At 51.9% G+C, this 18,403-nt stretch overlaps 8 protein-coding genes across 8 annotated transcripts; 4 read left to right on the forward strand and 4 right to left on the reverse strand.

Moving 5' to 3' along the window:
- Positions 1–435: 435 nt before the first annotated feature.
- Positions 436–2,712, forward strand: MGYG_07080 (diaminopropionate ammonia-lyase; the record flags this gene model as incomplete). The annotated part of the gene is made up of 1 exon (XM_003171034.1): positions 436–2,712. One exon carries the CDS (start codon positions 436–438, stop codon positions 2,710–2,712), a length of 2,277 nt encoding a protein of 758 aa, XP_003171082.1.
- A 202-nt stretch (positions 2,713–2,914) lies between these two features.
- MGYG_07081 (hypothetical protein) lies at positions 2,915–4,630 on the reverse strand (the record flags this gene model as incomplete). The annotated part of the gene is made up of 2 exons (XM_003171035.1): positions 4,436–4,630; positions 2,915–4,360 (listed from the first exon to the last, which is right to left on the reverse strand). Exons 1-2 carry the CDS (start codon positions 4,568–4,570, stop codon positions 2,915–2,917), a joined length of 1,581 nt encoding a protein of 526 aa, XP_003171083.1. The 5' UTR covers positions 4,571–4,630.
- Positions 4,631–5,273: 643 nt separating this feature from the next.
- On the forward strand, positions 5,274–7,824 carry MGYG_07082 (PAB-dependent poly(A)-specific ribonuclease subunit PAN3; the record flags this gene model as incomplete). Its single annotated transcript, XM_003171036.1, has 9 exons — positions 5,274–5,346; positions 5,454–5,519; positions 5,591–5,642; positions 5,722–5,894; positions 5,962–6,062; positions 6,114–6,308; positions 6,375–6,519; positions 6,575–6,730; positions 6,791–7,824. 9 exons carry the CDS (start codon positions 5,274–5,276, stop codon positions 7,822–7,824), a joined length of 1,995 nt encoding a protein of 664 aa, XP_003171084.1.
- A 276-nt stretch (positions 7,825–8,100) lies between these two features.
- MGYG_07083 (RH73529p) lies at positions 8,101–8,688 on the reverse strand (the record flags this gene model as incomplete). The annotated part of the gene is made up of 3 exons (XM_003171037.1): positions 8,101–8,231; positions 8,305–8,376; positions 8,436–8,688. The coding sequence occupies 3 exons, from the start codon at positions 8,686–8,688 to the stop codon at positions 8,101–8,103; spliced, it is 456 nt and encodes a 151-aa protein (XP_003171085.1).
- A 534-nt stretch (positions 8,689–9,222) lies between these two features.
- MGYG_09144 (hypothetical protein) lies at positions 9,223–12,039 on the forward strand (the record flags this gene model as incomplete). Its single annotated transcript, XM_003171038.1, has 3 exons — positions 9,223–9,670; positions 10,165–10,749; positions 10,832–12,039. The coding sequence occupies 3 exons, from the start codon at positions 9,223–9,225 to the stop codon at positions 12,037–12,039; spliced, it is 2,241 nt and encodes a 746-aa protein (XP_003171086.1).
- Positions 12,040–12,520: 481 nt separating this feature from the next.
- On the forward strand, positions 12,521–13,560 carry MGYG_07086 (hydroxyquinol 1,2-dioxygenase; the record flags this gene model as incomplete). Its single annotated transcript, XM_003171039.1, has 2 exons — positions 12,521–13,209; positions 13,290–13,560. The coding sequence occupies 2 exons, from the start codon at positions 12,521–12,523 to the stop codon at positions 13,558–13,560; spliced, it is 960 nt and encodes a 319-aa protein (XP_003171087.1).
- A 436-nt stretch (positions 13,561–13,996) lies between these two features.
- Positions 13,997–14,946, reverse strand: MGYG_07087 (60S ribosomal protein L17; the record flags this gene model as incomplete). The annotated part of the gene is made up of 4 exons (XM_003171040.1): positions 13,997–14,146; positions 14,215–14,402; positions 14,593–14,806; positions 14,944–14,946. The coding sequence occupies 4 exons, from the start codon at positions 14,944–14,946 to the stop codon at positions 13,997–13,999; spliced, it is 555 nt and encodes a 184-aa protein (XP_003171088.1).
- Positions 14,947–15,643: 697 nt separating this feature from the next.
- MGYG_07088 (hypothetical protein) lies at positions 15,644–17,435 on the reverse strand (the record flags this gene model as incomplete). Its single annotated transcript, XM_003171041.1, has 8 exons — positions 15,644–15,973; positions 16,099–16,377; positions 16,401–16,445; positions 16,471–16,553; positions 16,635–16,751; positions 16,831–16,945; positions 17,130–17,276; positions 17,346–17,435. 8 exons carry the CDS (start codon positions 17,433–17,435, stop codon positions 15,644–15,646), a joined length of 1,206 nt encoding a protein of 401 aa, XP_003171089.1.
- Positions 17,436–18,403: the final 968 nt, after the last annotated feature.

The raw sequence follows: 18,403 nt of genomic DNA on the forward strand, positions 1-18,403 counted from the left end.
CTCTTTCTCCTTTTTTTCTTTTCTCGTTTGGCATACTGTTTCCCAAGCCTCGGGAATTGTGTCTGTCTATATAACTATCAAGCGGAGCTTCTTTAGATTCAATAGTTACCTACTCACCAAAGACGTCATATTGGTCATTATAAACTTGCTGCTCTTACAGCGTCTCCGACTTCAACAGGCCCATCCGTGCCCAAGCATCGCCGAGACAGCCGAGATCGTGATCCTACAGGCCTAAAACCCGGCAGTTGATGCCCGGAGTAATAAGATATTAGCCTTGTATTTTTAGGCGTAGGGCGCCATCGCAGCGAGTGTCAGTATTTAAACATACTGAGCGGGCGTCTATAACTTACGGCAAATCCGATTTACTTCACAGCGCCTTTCCCTACTTCGTCCGTACATTAAGGTCTAACATCTTGACTTATCAAATTGTCCAGGATGGCTCACGCTCGCCGTTCGGTCTATCACAATCCAGATGCGCAGCAATTCAGGCTTGACCGCGAGGTGGCGGGCGCAGAGAAGCAGTTCCACCAGTCTCTGCCATCATACAAGCCAAGTCCGCTCGTCTCTCTCGACAAGCTAGCAAAGGAGATTGGAGTATCCAAGGTCTTCATCAAGGACGAGAGCAGCCGTCTCGGTCTTCCATCGTTTAAGATCCTGGGTGCCTCGTGGGCCGTCTATCTGGCTGTTTCGTCACATCTGAAGCTATCGAGCCCCTCGCTGGATGAGCTCTCCCGCGCAGCCGCCAGCGCTCGCATCAAACTGCTAGCTGCAACTGACGGTAATCATGGACGAGCCGTTGGCCGCATGGCGAAGATACTGGGGATATCCTCTGAGATCTTTGTTGGCAAGAATCTGGACCAGCATACCCGGGACCTGATAGCTGGCGAAGGGGCGACGGTCACTGTTGTCAAGGGAGACTACGACGATGCGATATCTGCTTCGGCGAAGAAAGCAGATGAATACCCTAATTTCATTCTGGTTCAAGATACTGCTTTTGAGGGCTACGAAAAGATCCCTGCTTGGATTGTCGATGGCTACTCTACGATGTTGACTGAGATCGATGATCAGTTGCAGGACCAGGGCTTGAAAGCTACGGCTATAGTCTCGCCTGTCGGGGTTGGATCTCTCTGTCAGGCTGTGGTATCTCATTGCAAGACCAAGGGAAAGGAAATGTCCGTTCTTACTGTCGAGCCGGATGTTGCTGCTTGTCTGCATAAGAGCTTAAGGGCTGGACAGATGACTCAGGTGAAGGTATCAAAGACGATAATGAGCGGAATGGAATGCGGAACTGTCTCTTCTATTGCATGGCCGGTATTACAGTCCGGAGTCGATGCTAGCGTTACTATCTCCGATTACGAGGCTCATCAGGGCGTGCAGTATCTAAGCTCAAAGGGGGTCAACGTTGGACCCTGCGGAGCTGCCGGTGTACCTGGTCTACGATATGTTGCAAAGACAGACCCATCCTCTCTTGGACTAACCTCTGATTCTGTCGTCGTTATCCTCGGGACAGAAGGGAGCCGTCCGTATACTACACCCAAGGATGTTTCTTCAGACGACTGTGTCGAATTAACCCAGACTTTGACGCAGATCAACTCGTCCAACCCATCAGAGACGAACCCAAGCGGTGTCGGCGAGGGAGAGATAGCGGACTACATCACCGCCTGGCTGGAGCACCGGGATCTAGAAGCTCATCGGCTGGAGGGTACCCCTGGGAGGCCCTCGGTGATAGGTGTCCTTCGAGGAACCGGTGGAGGAAGATCCTTGATGATGAACGGCCATATTGATACAGTGACTCTGGACAGTTACTCATCCGGACTTGACCCCCTTTCAGGAGAGCTGGCGGTTTCCTCTGCTGGACGCAAGAGGGTGGTGGGACGTGGTACACTGGACATGAAGGCGGGCATCGCAGCTTCAATGGCCGCTCTAGCAGAAGCTAAAACATCCTCCTCCCCACCTCGAGGGGACGTCATATTGGCAGCTGTTGCGGACGAAGAGTACTCATCCATTGGAACCAAGGAAATCCTCAAAGCCGGCTGGAGTGCCGACGGAGCCATCGTGGTCGAGCCGACGCTTGAAACGATCGCCCATGCACACAAGGGGATGACGTGGCTGGAAATAGAGATATTGGGCGTTGCTGCCCATGGATCCAGGCCCGATGACGGGGTAGACGCAATCCTACTCTCGGGGTACTTCCTGACAGCCCTGAAAGAATACGAATCAACCTTGCCAGAGGACAGTGATTTGGGAAGAGCGTCTCTTCACGCTAGTTTGATCAAGGGCGGGATTGAACCGAACAGCTACCCTGCCTCATGCAAGATGACAATTGAATTCAGGACTATCCCTGTTCAAACTAAGGAAGGCATACTGGCTGATGTCAACGATATACTGATGAAGATCAAGAAACGAGTAGTTGGATTCAAGTACAGGCCTCCTCAGGTCGTCGCCCATAAATCTCCGTTTGAGATTGCGAAGGATCACCCCTTTACTAGATGTGTGTATGATGCTACTGGCAAGGTATATGGCGACCCCTGTGTGTTCCAGGCACTGGATCCCTGGACTGACGCAGCTCTGCTTCACGATGCGGGTATTCCGTCAATTGTATTTGGGCAGTCCGGTGCCGGTTTGCATTCAGAGTATGAATGGGTTGATGTCGAGAGCATCCAGAGGACTCAGGGTGTGATATCTGCAGTTATTGAGGATTTCTGCAGCTAGTCTAACATGGGATCTCAGGAATCAAAAAGGCAGTATAACATATATACGCTTGTGATAATGGAAGGACGATGAAAAGTAATAATAATGCATTAACTATTCGAATCTGTATTCACACCTCCCTGGTAACTCAGAGTAGCCATTCGGAACGAACTTTGTCTCTATAATTAGTTGAAGTAAGCCCTGTAACCGTTATACGAACCCATTACTCGTCATCATCCTCGTCGTCTTCATCGTCCTCGATGCTTTCCACAAGGAGATTAACTCCTCGGCCAATTCGCTCCTTTACTGTCCCCCCAGCTTCAAGCTCATATACAGCACGAGGCATAGGTGAAACAAGGCGGAACCCATACTTGTGTTCGAAGTTCTCCGGTTCTGTAACCTCCGAGGAGCCCTTTTCGTCTTCCTCGGTATTATCGTCCTCCTCACTTGGGTGTAGGACATCGTAGCATTCAACGAACGCGTAGACTTCCTCTATATCAGCATCGCTGGAGAAGCGTCGTATGACCCTCTCCCCCGAAGTCAAGCGAAGACTGACGCGGATCGCATCTTTGTTATCCGTAGATGGCTCTGCAGGTATTGACTGTGCCCTCCATTTCTTCCACTGCTGAAGGTCCCTGTAATGTTTTTCAGCAGCAGCCTGCTGCTCCATGGCCTCTCGCTCCTGGCGCTCACGCTCAGCCTCAGCTTCACGGCGCTGTCTCGCTCGCTCCCTGTCCTGGGCGAGCGAGCGCTCATAAGCGGAATCCTGTTCCTGCCGTAGTGTCCGTGAAGCTTGTTGCTCTGCTCTAGTGGACCGTACACGGTCGAGAGAGGACTTATGTTGATTTGTAGCAGCACGGAGTTTTTCGAGGAACTCAGTGGGAGAGCTGAGGCCTGGAATCCTGCCTATTATCGACATGGCGGTAGATGAGACACTTGGAGTATGGGCAATTGCTACTGCAAAGGGGAACTTTGTGCATTTGAGTGAGTTCGCCACCTGGTATGACTCCGAGTCCTGGATATTCCCACCCCAGAGAAGAACATTGTTCGAAGGGTCGTTTAGGTATGAAACCACTTCTGGAGAGAGTAGGGTGTCCCGCACCCAGACATCGGTGTCATCGTGCTCCGGAGAGAGTAGAACAACCAGCAGAAACTTTAGATCCTTGTGGGATCTCTCAAGTGCCATGTTATACCCATTTTCGAGGAATGGTAGCGAGTGAGCTCCATACTCTTCTTCGAATTCCCGAATGAACCGAGCAGCCGTATCCTTTGGAGCAAGAGACCTTCTTCCCTGAGAAGATTTATTGACTCTCGATATTGTAGAACTCGCAAAAGTGTTCAGTAGGCGTGGTAGGAAGGGGAATAATGTTCCGAAGACGCGGAGAGAGCTTGATAGCAGCCTGTAAATGAGATTAAACGGCGTAAACAGGATAGCTAGTAGAAATGGCGGCCGGAAGGGAGGTGTATCGTTGGGCTGGGACGTTATCCGTGGCGCTGGCTCGGCTCGCCGTATAGATGAGAGTATGTTCGAGTTGGAGTATGCCAGGTCCGTAGCCATCAGGTTCTCGCGGGACTGCGGTATAGGAGGAGGTATCCCAGAATCCATAGCTGCTCGAGCTTCCTCCACGGGGTCCGGAGCTTCCCCATCGAAGAACTTGGTTATAGCAATCTGTATCGCCCGTCAGCATACCGTCTCTTCAACTGTGTGCGCTGTGCCCGTCTCTGTGCGGGTGTTGAGGCCTACCTGGACGTTCCATTCTGAGCGCCTAAGCAGCGGTATAGCAGCTTCCCGGTCCTGACCCGTCACAGCTAGATATGTCTGCAGAGTATTCTCCTGGTTCGTCGAGAGCTGAGCGCCCTCTCCGTCATCTCCGGGCATGTTATCTAGAGCTGCTCGAGCTGCTCATCCGCCACTGCTCGTGTGCTCCCGGGGGCTGTACGGAGTATATAGAGCAGCAGCAGCGCAGCTATGAGTTCGCTTCCTAGGACGCTCTGGCTTATCCGGCAGCTCTCAACAGTAGCTGGCAGGGTGAAACCGCTCTTTCTTAGGACTTCCGGCGCTCGTCTTCGTCTCGCTTATGATGAAATCGACATGCCCAAAAGCCACGGTTCGCATGTATCGTAAGGAAGTTGCGTAATATAACAGTCACATGATCTAAAGTAAGTGTGTATCTGTGTAATAATACTGTATCTCTAATTATATAAGCATGAGAAAAAGGAAAAACGAACATCTCGAACTTGCAGCAGCGAAATCAAGCGATATCAAAGTCGAACAGCAAGCCGAAACGGACGCCAGAAGACAGGAGACGCTCTCTGTTCGCCGTGTGTGCCGGTGCCCTGCTCGCCGCCGACGTTGCGTACTGCCTGGACGGGCCCTCGTCTGGGACATTGGTGCTGCGCCTGGAGATATAAGACAGTGACGTTTCGCCGCTCTCCCGCGCCCGCGCCAGCGCCCCCCCAAAGAGTGTGAAGGAATGCGCGGAGTCGCCCATCGATCTCTCGTCTGCGACCTATTACCCCCCAGCCAAAGCCGATGGGGCCTCTCTCGCGCTGATTTGCGTGTGCTGTGACCCGTGGAGGAAATGGCATCTATAGCGAAACCGAGTCTCGAGGACGGGAGACGTACCAATGGCTCTCCAAAGTTGAAAGGGCGCGGTAAGCTGCATAGACGAAGACTCCATCCCTTCAGCATTTATATTTCGTTTGTTATAAAAGAGCAGCTTGTCTAATCTCGTCTTTTGTAACTGACCCATCAGTTGTAGAAAATGCAAAGGATACACTCTGCCGCAATGTGACGATATATGGCAGGTGTCGATATGAGGATAAAGGTGTGAACTCGGCCGTCTTCGTCACTGCAGACAACCCCTGAATACCTCGATGGTTTCTAACCATGCCTCAGGATGCGCGTTTAACCATGATCCGCAGAAGGTGAATGCGGCGCAACATGAAAGGTTGGAGTGATGAATTTCTATGCGTTTTTCAATGCATTTTCTGAAGCTCAGATAGCTCATGTCTGGCCTCCAGTAGCAGTGGTGCCGGCATCAAGCAGAAACGGCTGAACGTTGAGTCGCCCAGTTTCACTCCATCGACTACGCCAAACAACGGCACAGCCACGACGACGGCAGCCATGGCGAAGAAGCCGGCTACTCTTTCTCCAAAGGCTGCCGGTGCGGCGCCCTTTCTTCCCAAGGGTTCACTCTCCCGTACGTTCCCGGAATATCCCAAACAAATATGCATACGAACAATGAATGAAAGACTGACTGCTTTCAGGTGCAAACTCTGGAATATCACAGCTACGTCAAGAAACCGGTACTCCCGAATGGGGTTTGACGGACGTACCTGACTTTGTACCACAGCGGTTTGATACTGTGGTATGTTGCCTATTTTAATTCCAGCTTATAACCGGCGTGCTAATTGCGCAGGACTCGATGCAGGCAACAAATAATGGTGTCCTTGCTGCTTCAAATGCATATGACCCGTTCGTCTCGACGACAACTCCGCTGGGCACTGCTGGCGCGGTTGTCACCCACCCGCTTCAGCAAAATCCTTATGTTCATGATCACACCGGTATCGGTCCCACGTCATATTTCACCGCTCAAAATTCGTTTCAGCAACCAGTAGGTTTAACAGATCCCCTATTTAGACATAAACTGCAGTGCTAAAGCAAGGGAAAAAAAAAACAGGCCCAATATCATCTCTATGCGCCGATTGGACCTCATAATCAAAATATCCTTGGATATCAACGGAATGTTCACGACCTATTTATCCCGAATGACTTTAGAGAGGAGCTGCAAAAGAAAGCTGCAGCTACACTACAGACCCTTCCTAGTATGTTTGCTTGCACCATTCTATCCACCCTTTCCACTGTACTAACCCTCGTTAGACTCCCAACTACCTGCTCAAATCGACCACTTCCACTCACTTGTGCCGCTCGACGTAACGCATCAGAAGAATGCTACCATCTTCGGGTACCCTAGCTGGGTATATAAGGCACAGTCAAGCAAGGATGGCAACTATTATGTACTTAGACGGCTGGAAGGTATGACATATTCTCATTTTAACTAATAATCACCGGGATTGAGAGCTAAACCTGTTTCAGGCTTCCGATTAACCAACGAAAAGGCCATCAGATGCGTCCAGGCCTGGAAGCGAGTTATTTCCGCCAGTGTAGTGACGGTACACGATGCGTTTACCAACCGCAGTTTCCAAGACAGTTCTCTCATATTCGTTACGGACTACCACCCCCTGTCCAAAACACTCGCTGAGCAGCATCTTGAGAGCTCGAACCGGTACCAGAACCGCCACGCGAGCACCCATGTAACCGAACCGGTGCTTTGGGGCTACGTGACACAAATTGCTTCCGCCCTCAAATCTATCCACAGCGCAGGATTGGCTGCGCGGGTCATCGATCCCAGCAAGATACTGCTTACTGGCAAAAACCGCGTACGGTTGAATGCGTGTGCCATACTGGACGTGGTGCAGCATGATACGCAGCGGTCCATTGCCGACTTACAAAGTAACGACATGGTCAACTTTGGCCAGTTGATGCTCACGCTAGGAGCTAGCTCGCTAGCCCACAACCCCACAAAGGCACTAGAACACTTCTCCCGTGCATACAGCGCACAACTCTACAATTCGGTCTTCTGGCTTCTAGGCGCGGGCCCGTCTAAGGACCCCCAAAACCAGGCGGCCACAGACCGGACCATCGACGTTTTCATCACCGGCATCTCCTCCCAACTCATCTCCACATTTGACTCTTCCCTTCACGTCGACGACGAGCTCACCCACGACCTGAGCCGGGAACTTGAAAATGCACGCCTTGTGCGACTTCTCACCAAACTCAACTTCATCACCGAGAGGCCCGAATATGACCATGACCGCCACTGGTCGGAGAACGGGGAGCGTTACTTCCTAAAGCTGTTCAGAGATTATGTCTTCCACCAGGTCGACGGACAGAATGCGCCCGTCGTAGACCTGGGCCACGTGCTTACGTGCCTGAACAAGCTGGATGCAGGCAGCGAGGAGAAAGTGACGTTGATCAGCAGGGATGAGCAGAGCTGTTTTGTAGTTAGCTATAAAGAGCTGAAGAAGGGAGTTGAGATGTCGTTCCAGGCATTGATGAAACGGCGATAAACAGGGGGTAAACAAGGGTAGGTGTTTCGAAGATGTTGGTCTATCGGTGTTTTGTGTGTCTTCTTTTTTGTCTATATATACGACTCGCCATCTACCATCCATGCCCAGGAACCCGGATCTAGCTCTATCAAATTCGCTATCAAGAATGAAAATTAAACTTTACGTATCAACAAGTTAATGCTTTTCGTTGTTGGCGTGGAAAAGGGGAAGAAAGCAAAGATTTGCAGGTTTAGATTCATTATCTATCGTGTCGTACTCCCGACTAAAAGTATCAACCTATTCATCCTCCTGCTGCACGAAGGGGTTGGCAATCTCTTCACTCCCGTCGGCCGGGGAGAGCAAGACCAACAACGTCCCTCTGGCCACGATCAGACCGAGTGACCGAGTCGTTACATTGTCATTGTCATCTAGACCACCATCAGTTAGCATACAATGCATGATCAAACGTAGGAACTTTAAAGGAAAGAGTAGCGAGCTTACCGCGCATCGTCTCTTTGACGTCGTCCAACACAAGGTTCATAAGCTGGTCGTATCCCTTCAAAACACCGGTGACTACAACAACCACGTAAGCATATGAACAAACAGCAAAACAGCAGACACATAAGACACACCTTCTCTGCCGCCGTTGAACTTGACATTGACCTCTTTGTCCATGTACTTGGTCAGGTCCAGGATGTTCTCCTTCTTGGGCTTCTCCTGCTGCTGGCCCTGTGTCTGGCCCTGGCTCTGGCCCTGGTGGCCTCCGCGGTGCTGGCCCTGTCCCTGGTGGTGACGGCCTCCCCGTCCGCCGTCGCCTCCTCCCCTGCCTCCGCCGGAACCGCGGCCGCGAGACTGTCCGCCTCTGAAAGAGCCGCGTTCAGACATGTGTGCGAGTGTATGTGTATGTGTGCGTGTGAGAGAGACTATGTGGGGTATATCCTAGTTCATGTATTGCAAAAGACCCTTTGCAGGCGTAGCTCAGGCAATTAACTTGCAAACGAGGCCTACACCAGAGCTGTAACTAGTTAATGTATGTTGGTTCCTGTTGAGCTGTTGACGTCTGCAGCTCTGTCGGCCAACTATACTTTTTGATATCTTCCTATCTTTCCTCCCGCGAGGTTAAGCTAAGCTAACGTTTTTTCCATGGTCACGTGATGCATTTTTGCGACACACAAACAAAAGCCAACTGCATACAACCAACGACCTAACACGACTACTATGTACGATGTATATCAAGGGTTGGCTCGCTGCGCTACGAGCACTTCTACGGGGCGAGTCTGTCGGGCTGCACGCTCGGTGGTGTGGGGGCACCACGCTCAGCACGGCGGCCTGACTGCACCACCCGACCTCCTCCCGGCTGCAGCTGCTGTGTACTCCAGTCTCCCCGTATGACCGTGACTGTGACTGCTACGTCTAGTTATGGCCAGGGGTACTTCGAGGTACTTCCACCGCCCGCCAGCTTCCGCTGTGGCTGCAAGTTTCTCCGAGGTTCCTCCCTATCACGTGCCACATCACGTGTCTCCGCCCCTGCTCTCGGGCGGAAAGCCGGCGGACTCCGCTGGGCGAGACGAGCAGAAGCGCAGGAAAAAGCAAAAGGCGAGAAAAAGAGCGCAAGGGAGGGCCAGGAAAGGCCAGGGAGGGGACGGTTTGCGGTTTGCGGTTTGCGGTTTGCGCGTGAGTGGCAGTGACGGCGACCACGGCGACCACGGCAGAGCGACGAGACGGGACGGGGGGGAAAGGGGGACAGACCAAGGACTCTCTCTGGCTTCTGCTAGCCGTGGTGCACAGCCGGGATATCCAACGCATGCTGTTCCGGGCCTCATCCCTCCCTCCTCCACCTCTGCCTACCTGGCTGCCTCGCCGGCCGGTTTGCCCTCTGCTTTGCTCTTTGCTTTGCTTTGCTCTGCTTGCGTCGCCTGCCTGCTTGCTTGCTGGCCTCGTTGCTTTTTCTGCCCTGCGTCGGCCTCGTCGAAGCGTTAGGCTGATACTGCCTGCGCTGCAAGACGAGACACACAGCGAAAAAAAAAAGAGAGGTGCAAAAGTGCGTGCGAAAGCAGCCCAGCGGGCGGCCGACGGCTCCCTTCCCTCCTTTTTTTGCCTTTTGGTACTTTTTTTTCTGCCGCTCCTCCCCTTCTTCCACCCGTTCTGCCGGTCGTCACCTTCTTCCTCTCCTCTCCTCTTCCTCTCTCGTCTTCGCTCTCTCTCTTCTCTCTGCTTCCACCAACAGCTCGAGACTCCGCCCTCCGCTGTCATGAACATCTACACTCACCACGGCTAGCACAAGCGGTTGCAGAAGTGGTTGGATGATGGACCCCAAACGCCCTCGGTCGCCCTGCAGCGGCAGCACCCTCGACTATCCAGCTAAACAGCCCAAGACGGCACACCCCCAACACCACCAGCACCAGCCCCAGCATCAGCATCAACACCTCCAGATCAACTACCTCGCTCGACAGTACTCTGACACCCTCCCGCTCGTCTCCACAGACGACACCCTGCCTGCCATCCTCCGCTGGATAGGCGAGTATGACGGCGTACTGCACCGCCACGAGTCCATCGCCGGGAACCTGGGCGCCTGTCCGCTCGGCCCCATCCTCGTCAAGCGGTTTGAGCGTCTCTTCGACGGGCCTCCGCGTGTCATCAAGTCGGCCGCCAATGGCACCGACGGCAAAGAGACCACCGTCTCCTGGCTTGACGTCGTCGAGTTCGCAAAGGAGTACCCGGAGAAGTTCACCCTGGAAAAGACTCGCACGGGATCTCGGGTCTGCCAGCTAGATATCAAGCATGCCAGAGTCGAGATCTCCGAAGAGGACTACGTCCTCATTGCTTCTGGGATGCCACAGAAGATGATCCCGCCGCAGCCCATCAGCGAGGACGAGGAGAAGGAGCTCGGTGCGCTGGAGATCCTGGAGAAGAACCTCGTTTATATCATCCAGCTAGCCGATCAGGGTACGTTTCTTGCCTTGCGTAGTCTTAAGACTTGATAATAGCCCGGTTGGAACATATAGCTAACGGGTATGTATACATGTAGTATCGGCTCGAGCTCGACAGCTCAACCACCGACTCAAAAACCGCCGTAACGCTATCGTCTCCAGGCGCGAGAACGATGCCTCTCTTGCCCAGGCGCAGTCGTCGCAAACCCGGGCCATCAGTCCCTGGAAGGATAGCGGCAACACTCCCAACGGACACGGACAGTCTCGCACCGCCTCGCCGCCGGGCTTCGTCGCCGTCAACTCCCGCCAGGAGCAGGCTCAGGCCTACCACGACGAGCCCGCGCAGTTCGCCTTCTCCCAGCCCATATCAGACAATGTCACCATCATCAATGGCACGTCCATCAAGGGCGCGTCTCCAAGCACCCGCGCGGAGCTTATGAAGAAGTTCTTCACCACCTCCGACAGACGGATGCATCAGCACCACCAGCAGAAACAGCCTGATCACGCAGACTCTGCATCAGAACACCAACAAGCTGCATACTCTGGTCAGGGCAACTCGCCTATTCCTCCCGTTCCTATTCCAAACACGCCATCTTCGTTGCTTCCGCACCCAAAGCCGACTCCTCCCCACGACCGCGACGAGACCGCACCCTTCAAGTCGGCCATGGTTGCCCGGATGGAGGATTTGGCTAGAGGAGAGCGTATCCTGCCTCCCTGTGACAGGTGCAGGAGGCTAAACATGCACTGTTTGAAGAACCTGACTGCATGTATGGGCTGCACCAAGAAACATGCCAAATGCTCCTGGCGCGATGTCAAGGCAGAAGAGCTTCAAAAGGAGCGGGCTACCAGTCATGACACTAGCGCTGGCAGAGAGAACCACAGAGATGCCAGTGAAGATGCATCAGTGTCTGTATCTGCCGCTGCCCCTGAAGATAGGGGTAAGCACAGTCCTGCCCGAGCTACCACTAATGCTACTACTACTACCACCACTACTACTACAACAATACCAACTGCTGCTGCTACCAATGGAGCTATCAGCAGTAGCAGAAACAACCAGAAACATGATAGAAATGCTAGTAACAGACTCGATGACGATTCTAGTGATGTTCTTGCACAAGCTATCATGGATACCTTTGATCATCATAGACAACGCACTGCTGAGAGAGAGAGAAGCCAGCAGCAGCAACAGCAGCAGCAACAACAACAACAACAGGAGCAACAGCAGCAGCAGAGAGAAAGAGAAAAAGATAGAGACAGAGAGAAGAACCGGGAGAGAGGAAATAGCCACGTTGTTGAGGCTCGATAAAGAAGATACCGCATATCCCCTTGAACCATCTATCTTCGCCATCTTTCATTTCCTCCTTTATAGCTACTTGTTTTTTTACCATTTTTCTTTCTTCTTCTTTTTTATATAGCGAGAGCGTTATGATGTACGGTGTACTTGGTTTTCTTCTTTAGTTTCTGCTTTTTATCCAGCTTCTTGTGAATACATCTCCGTCTCTGCTCATACTCCTTGAAAGCTGGCCTTTGGTTTACTATGTATGAACTACAAACCCAGATCAACTACCGCTACTTCTACTCCTTCAACAATGATAGAAAAGGATCAAACCCCTGTCTTTTTTCTCCCTCCGTCTGATCCGTAATCACTGCGGGGTATGGAACTTATGCATCGCCATATGCATCGGTGTTGGTCGTACAGGAGCTGTTCGTATATAAAAAGGCCAAGTTGAGGGATAGCCGTAGATGGACGGCAAAGCAATATAATTATCCAGCAGACGGAAACAACAATGTCAGACCTCTCAGTAGACAACATCACAGAGCACACTGTGCAAGTCAACTCGCAGTGTCCTGACCCTCGAACCCGCTACATCTTCGAGCGTCTCGTAACTCATCTCCATGACTTCGCCCGCGAAACAAGGCTGAGCACAGCAGAATGGACCAATGCCGTCGAATTCCTCACCCAGACCGGTCAGAAATGCTCGGATATCCGCCAGGAGTTCATCCTGCTATCAGACATCCTCGGGCTCTCGTCGCTGGTAGACTCCATCGACCATCCCAAGCCACAGGGAGCAACACAGGGGACGCTATTGGGACCCTTCCACACTCATGATGCTGAGACGCTGGAGTCAGGTGTTGAGCTCTCGCATGATACAGCAGGGAAGAAGCTGTTTGTCCTCTGTACTGCGCGCGATACCAATGGCAAACCCGTGGCTGATGCCCGGGTTGATGTTTGGGAGGCAGATTCATCCGGGCTGTATGATGTGCAGTATACCAAACGAGAGAGACCGGATAATCGTGGAGTGCTGCATACCAATTCCCAGGGCCAGTTCTGGTTCACGGCCATTCAACCTGTGCCGTACCCGATCCCTGATGATGGGCCGGTAGGAAAGCTGCTGGCCACGCTGGGACGACATCAATGGAGGCCGGCACATATGCATTTTATAGTAGCAAAAGCTGGCTTTGACACATTGGTCACGTAGGTGCTTTCCTTGCATTCTGGTTGCTGCGGCTGTTGAGATATGTGGTGACTTACTAGATGATATATGTGATATATAGAACGCTGTACCCGCGCGGTGACCCGTACGAGAAGTCGGATGCTGTGTTTGGCGTCAAGAGCTCCTTGGTGATTGACTATGGCTCCGTGGACGAGGAGATGGCAAAGAAGTATGGCGTCCCTGCTGGTACGGCCCTGATGAGCCACGACTTTGTGCTTGCAACAGAGCAGGAGGCAAAGGAGGAGCGAGATCGTAATTCCGTGGATGCATTGAAGAAACTGGGGCGAAATGTCAAGATAGTCGATGGCTTGCCTGTCCCTGACGTTGATTAATGGCTACTTTGTAGAAAGGGGTATTTTGACGGTGAACGCAATGAACAGAATGAGTTGGGAATATATGGAAGAACCGACACGCCACATTTCATTAATTTGTAACAAGCTGCATTTATCGAGTGAGTATCAGAGTCATCGGCCCCAAGGAGGAAACCAACGAGAAGAAGAAGAACGGTACAGAGAGGTCCAGGCCAGCTTTTTCAGAACAAACAACAAAAAAGAGACATGAGACAAGCGTGAAACCCTTCCTTTCCTGTCCTCCTGCCCGTGAGCCCAGCTTTCTTCTCCTGATTCTCCATAGGATGGTATTTAGCTGCCAAGTCAGTTGAAAAGACCGGTTATGAATGTCGTATTTCAACGTGACGTCAACATCTTTGTTTTCTTCTTTTTTTCGTTTATATGGTTTTCTTTCCGGTTTTTCCGATTCTGGTCTCGTCTATGCGGCAGTGATGGCTTGGCGGGTTCGGACACCGCGTTGTCTCGATGAGAGTCTGGAGGCGGAGACATCGGTGCTCTTCTGGACAACTTCCTCTCCCTCGGTCAGGATCATCTCAACGTGGCATGGGCAGGACATGTATGGGTTGATCTATGCAGTTGTTAGTACATTGTTCGCACTAGTGAATCGCGGCTTGTGGGTATTGTAGATATACGTACACGGCCGTGGGCACGGTAGGTTCGTCGTCTTTGTTTGGGGGCCTGGTTAACCTGTATGTGCTTGACAATGAGGTTTCCGGTGTCGAGTCCCTTGGTATCGGCGTTGGCTTCGGCGTTCTTGAGCAGAGAGAGGAGGAACTCTGCGGACTTGACGGGCCAGCGAGCTTTGCTGACACCGAATTGCTTGCCTGTCATAAATATTCATCGTCAGCCCTCTAGTTCCCCAGCTATTTTCCAACCATGGCTGGTATTATTTGACATAGCCATCCGTCTCTTTCATTGTCTGAGCTTCAAAAAGTTGCCCCCCGCTATGCGCGCAATCCGTATCTTCCTCCATAGGTCGTCCTATCCAACACAAGCATAAAGGGCAGCACTCACCCTGGGCACATCGTCCGGTACTGCCAGCATATCGTCGCATGGGAACGGCCTCCTTGTGTCCGATCACATTCTCGAGGAAAGTCACAGCACGCTGCAACTTGAGTCCGTTGATGGCCTGAGCGGTCTCACGGGTGTTCTTGAAGCTGGTTCGAAGGTAAGAGCCGCGAGCGCTGGCGCTCTTTGCGCTGGAGGCTGGCTGGATGGCGTAGCGGACCTATACAGTTGAGGAAAAAACACACCCGTCAGCTCGACGTCTTATCTCGTGTCTTTACATCGCAATGCTTCACGGGACGGCTCCAGCAGCAGCAGAAACTGCAGAAGCAGCAGGCGATTCTCATCCGGCAGACGTACCATCTTGACGAAGGACTGTGGGAGGGCGGACGGTGGTGGTTGATGGTGTCGTTGGTTCTTCTTCGTCTTCTTCGTCGCTTTTTTTCTTTCGTTGCTTCGACTTTTCTTTGGGTGAAAATGCAGTAAGCGAGCTTAGTCAGCAGTCGAAGCACGAAGCCCTAACTCTTCCGCCTTTGGACTAGCCTGTTTTAAGGTTGAAGGTACTTAGTCAGCATCCGCCTTAGTCATATATTGGTCATTCTGTATTACTCAGAGTTTACATAATCTGTTGCTTTGCTTGTTCCCAAAAAGGAAAAACAAACATCGAGCGATCGAAAAGAAGCAAAAGCAAACAACAACCGAACATTCGAACGCAACCAAAGACGAGCCTGAAGGTACAGAGTACATTGATACACCGCCGAGAAAAAGGACATATTAAGTGTCATATCTTATTATCAAGCGAGGTGGGCAGTTCTAAGTACGGACAACAATTTGCTAATGTTCAATGGAGCCGCCGTTGCCATCGCTTGATTACCACCATCAATCTGCATGCCATTCTATTATTATTGCTCTGGAATCATCACCATATGCCAAGCTGAAAAAGAAAAGGAAAAGTTCTTTTGCCTTTCACGGGAACCTGAGAAGGAAAGAAAAGAAAAACAGGAAAAAAGAAAAAGACGCAGGCCAAAGGCCGAGGGTCCCCATCCCCCCGTTCCCCGGCCTAGATGTGTCCATGGAATACGTGTCCGTTGTGACCGTTGCGTCCATTATGTCGTCCACTGGTGCAGTTGCCGTTGCCGTTGCACTTGACGATGCTGGTGCTGGCCTGGTTCTTCCATGCATCTCGCTGCTCCGGAATAGGGGTGATCAATTTCCCCGATTGGAGACACGATCGCAGATTTTCAAGGACCAGCAGTTCCATTTCCTTCTGTGTCTCGTATGTAGCGGTTCCGATGTGTGGGAGCAGCATCACCTTGGGGTTATCTAGCAGCTCCGGCTCGATGCACGGCTCGTTCTCGTATACATCGAGGCCAGCCGAACTCACCTGTTGCTCATTATGTTAGTTGGAGGCCCATTTTAGGTTCGTCTTCAATTTTAAGCCTGACTGCATTATAGTGCTTCTTCGTTCCCCTCAATTTTTTCCCTCACTTTCTTCATACCCTGGGGTTTCCTTACCTTTCCAGATTTCAAAGCGGAGACGAGCGCTTTTTCGTCAATCAGCGCCCCTCGAGCAGTGTTCACGATCACCGCCCCGTCCTTCATCTTTGCAAACTCCCGGTGGGAGATGATGTGGCGGGTCGATGCATTGAGAGACAGGTTAAGGCTTAGTACATCAGACTGGGCCAATAGCTGATCAAAGGAGACGTAGGAAGCCCCTTCTTCTAGAGCTGGCGAAAGTCGATTTCGGTTGTGGTAGATGACCCTCATGCCAAAAACTTTTGCGCGGCGTGATACCTCCTACGCATTCCAAAACAAACCGTCTCCATCAGTTTAAACTTCGCAACAGCAAGGGGGAGGGGTTGCTGAAGAGAAATGGAGTACACATACCCTGCCGATGCCGCCCATTCCCAAAATACCAAGGACCTTCATCTGGGGATCATGGCCTAATTTGGTCTTCCCCTGCCACTGACCTAATAGTGTTGTTAGCAGACCGCCTGGTTACGGTAGGTGGGGGGGGGGGGGGGGTGGACTGGTGGCTGAACGCTGCTTACCGGCCCGGATAGCGGAAATCGGAACATATGCCTGTCTCAAAGCGCCAAGCATCAAAAAGATTGTGATATCTGCGGTAGCATTGTTGACGGCAATTGGTGTGCTTGACACACGGATTCCTGCATGCCATTAGCCGGGATGCCCGATAGCCGCCGATGGCAAGGCAATAGCAGAAACCCAAAAATGCAATAGACTGACCTCTATCTGAGCAGGCCGTGGTATCAATATTGTCATAGCCAGCACCATTGTGGCAAATGTATGCTAGTGACTTGGGGAGAGCCCTGACTAGCTCTGCATCAAAGGGCCCGGTAATCTGCGCACAGAAAAGCGGTAACGTTAGCAGGCAGAGAGAGAGAGAGAGAGAGCGTGTGGGTGAGAGGAGAAAAAAGAAAAAGAAAAAGAAAACAGGGTGGCCACGCTAGATCGATCTTGCATTTTCCCCTGGCCGAGTGGCCCCCTTGTCCGGTTATGGAGCGGGTGCACCACGAGGAACACACAGTCAAAAACAAGGGAAAGGAGGATAGAGCATGCAGGGGGATACACACGGCTGTCGATACATTGGACCGATATATGGCTATCACATCATCGTATCTACCATTCTTGCAGTTGGCCAGGAACTCCTGCCTAGATCCGGTTGGGAACTCCTATGTTGAAAGTCAGCTTTTTCTATGAGTATCAGCCAAGGGCTAAGAGAGCAGGCTTTTCCCACAGACCTTGAGGGTTGCCAGCTGCGAAAATTCCTGCCACTCCTTTCTGCAGTGTGTAATGTCTCCAATCAGCAGTACTGACCGTCCTGACGGCATGATCCAGGCCTATCAAGATGAATAGCTGGCAGCAAGAATGGAAGGTGAGCCAGAAAGTGAGAGGAAGCCCAGAACCGAGAAACGAACTCAGGAAAAGTGATGAAAACTGAGAACAGACGATGGGAAGGCTGAACGTGAGAATGAATGACTAAATAAGGAAGGCTAATGCAAGCCGGGAGCGTTAGCAGGGACGATGAGAAAAGCTGAACCCGATGCGAGATTATGTAGGCCCGGAGGTCTGGGGAAACGTCTCAAAATGGACGAGGGTATCTAAATCAGGGAGTGTAGCACTGGATCGCGATTCGCGGAGATTTATATGCACATGCAGAGGCCTTCAGGGGGGGTGAGAGACCGTCTTCACTGCGGCAGCCAGAGGGAGACAGGGAGGGTGGTTATCAGTGCAGGGCGGCTGTGAAGTGACTTTGGTAGATGTAGATAGATGTATAGGAGTGACCGGTACAGGGGGCGGGAAAGAAGGAAAGAAAGGAAAAAAACAACAACTCGCCTGCAGATATCTTTCTTCTCCTTCGTCCTTCGTCCTTTATCTTCTCCTTGTGCTTCTTCTTTTTCTCTTCGGGTGGTGCCGTCAAAGGTGGATTTTATATCTTTGACCGTCTTTGGCTTCTTTCAACTCCTTTTCTTGTTTCAACGTCTTAAGCTCTAGAGACGAGACTCGGCTTCGCTACTTCTCCCGCTGTACCTTAAGAACCAGAAACAAGACTGGGGAGACCGTCTTTTTAAGCCACCAAGGAGATAGCCGAGAGCCGCATGAAGCGCGCCAGGGGAGCAGGAGGCAAGAGAAGCCAACGATGACCAGCATACCAGCTCAACCAACCCCCTTCGGCGCGGGATAGCGAAAGGGACCCAGCTCTAGCTCGAGCGGGATGATGCGGTTAATGATCTCTTCCAATTACACGGCAGCAGGCCATATCCACAGGCGAAGGGCTCCAGTTTTTATTACATGGCCG

Source organism: Nannizzia gypsea, genomic scaffold, assembly GCF_000150975.2.
Source record: "Nannizzia gypsea CBS 118893 supercont1.6 genomic scaffold, whole genome shotgun sequence".
Lineage (NCBI taxonomy): Eukaryota > Fungi > Ascomycota > Eurotiomycetes > Onygenales > Arthrodermataceae > Nannizzia > Nannizzia gypsea.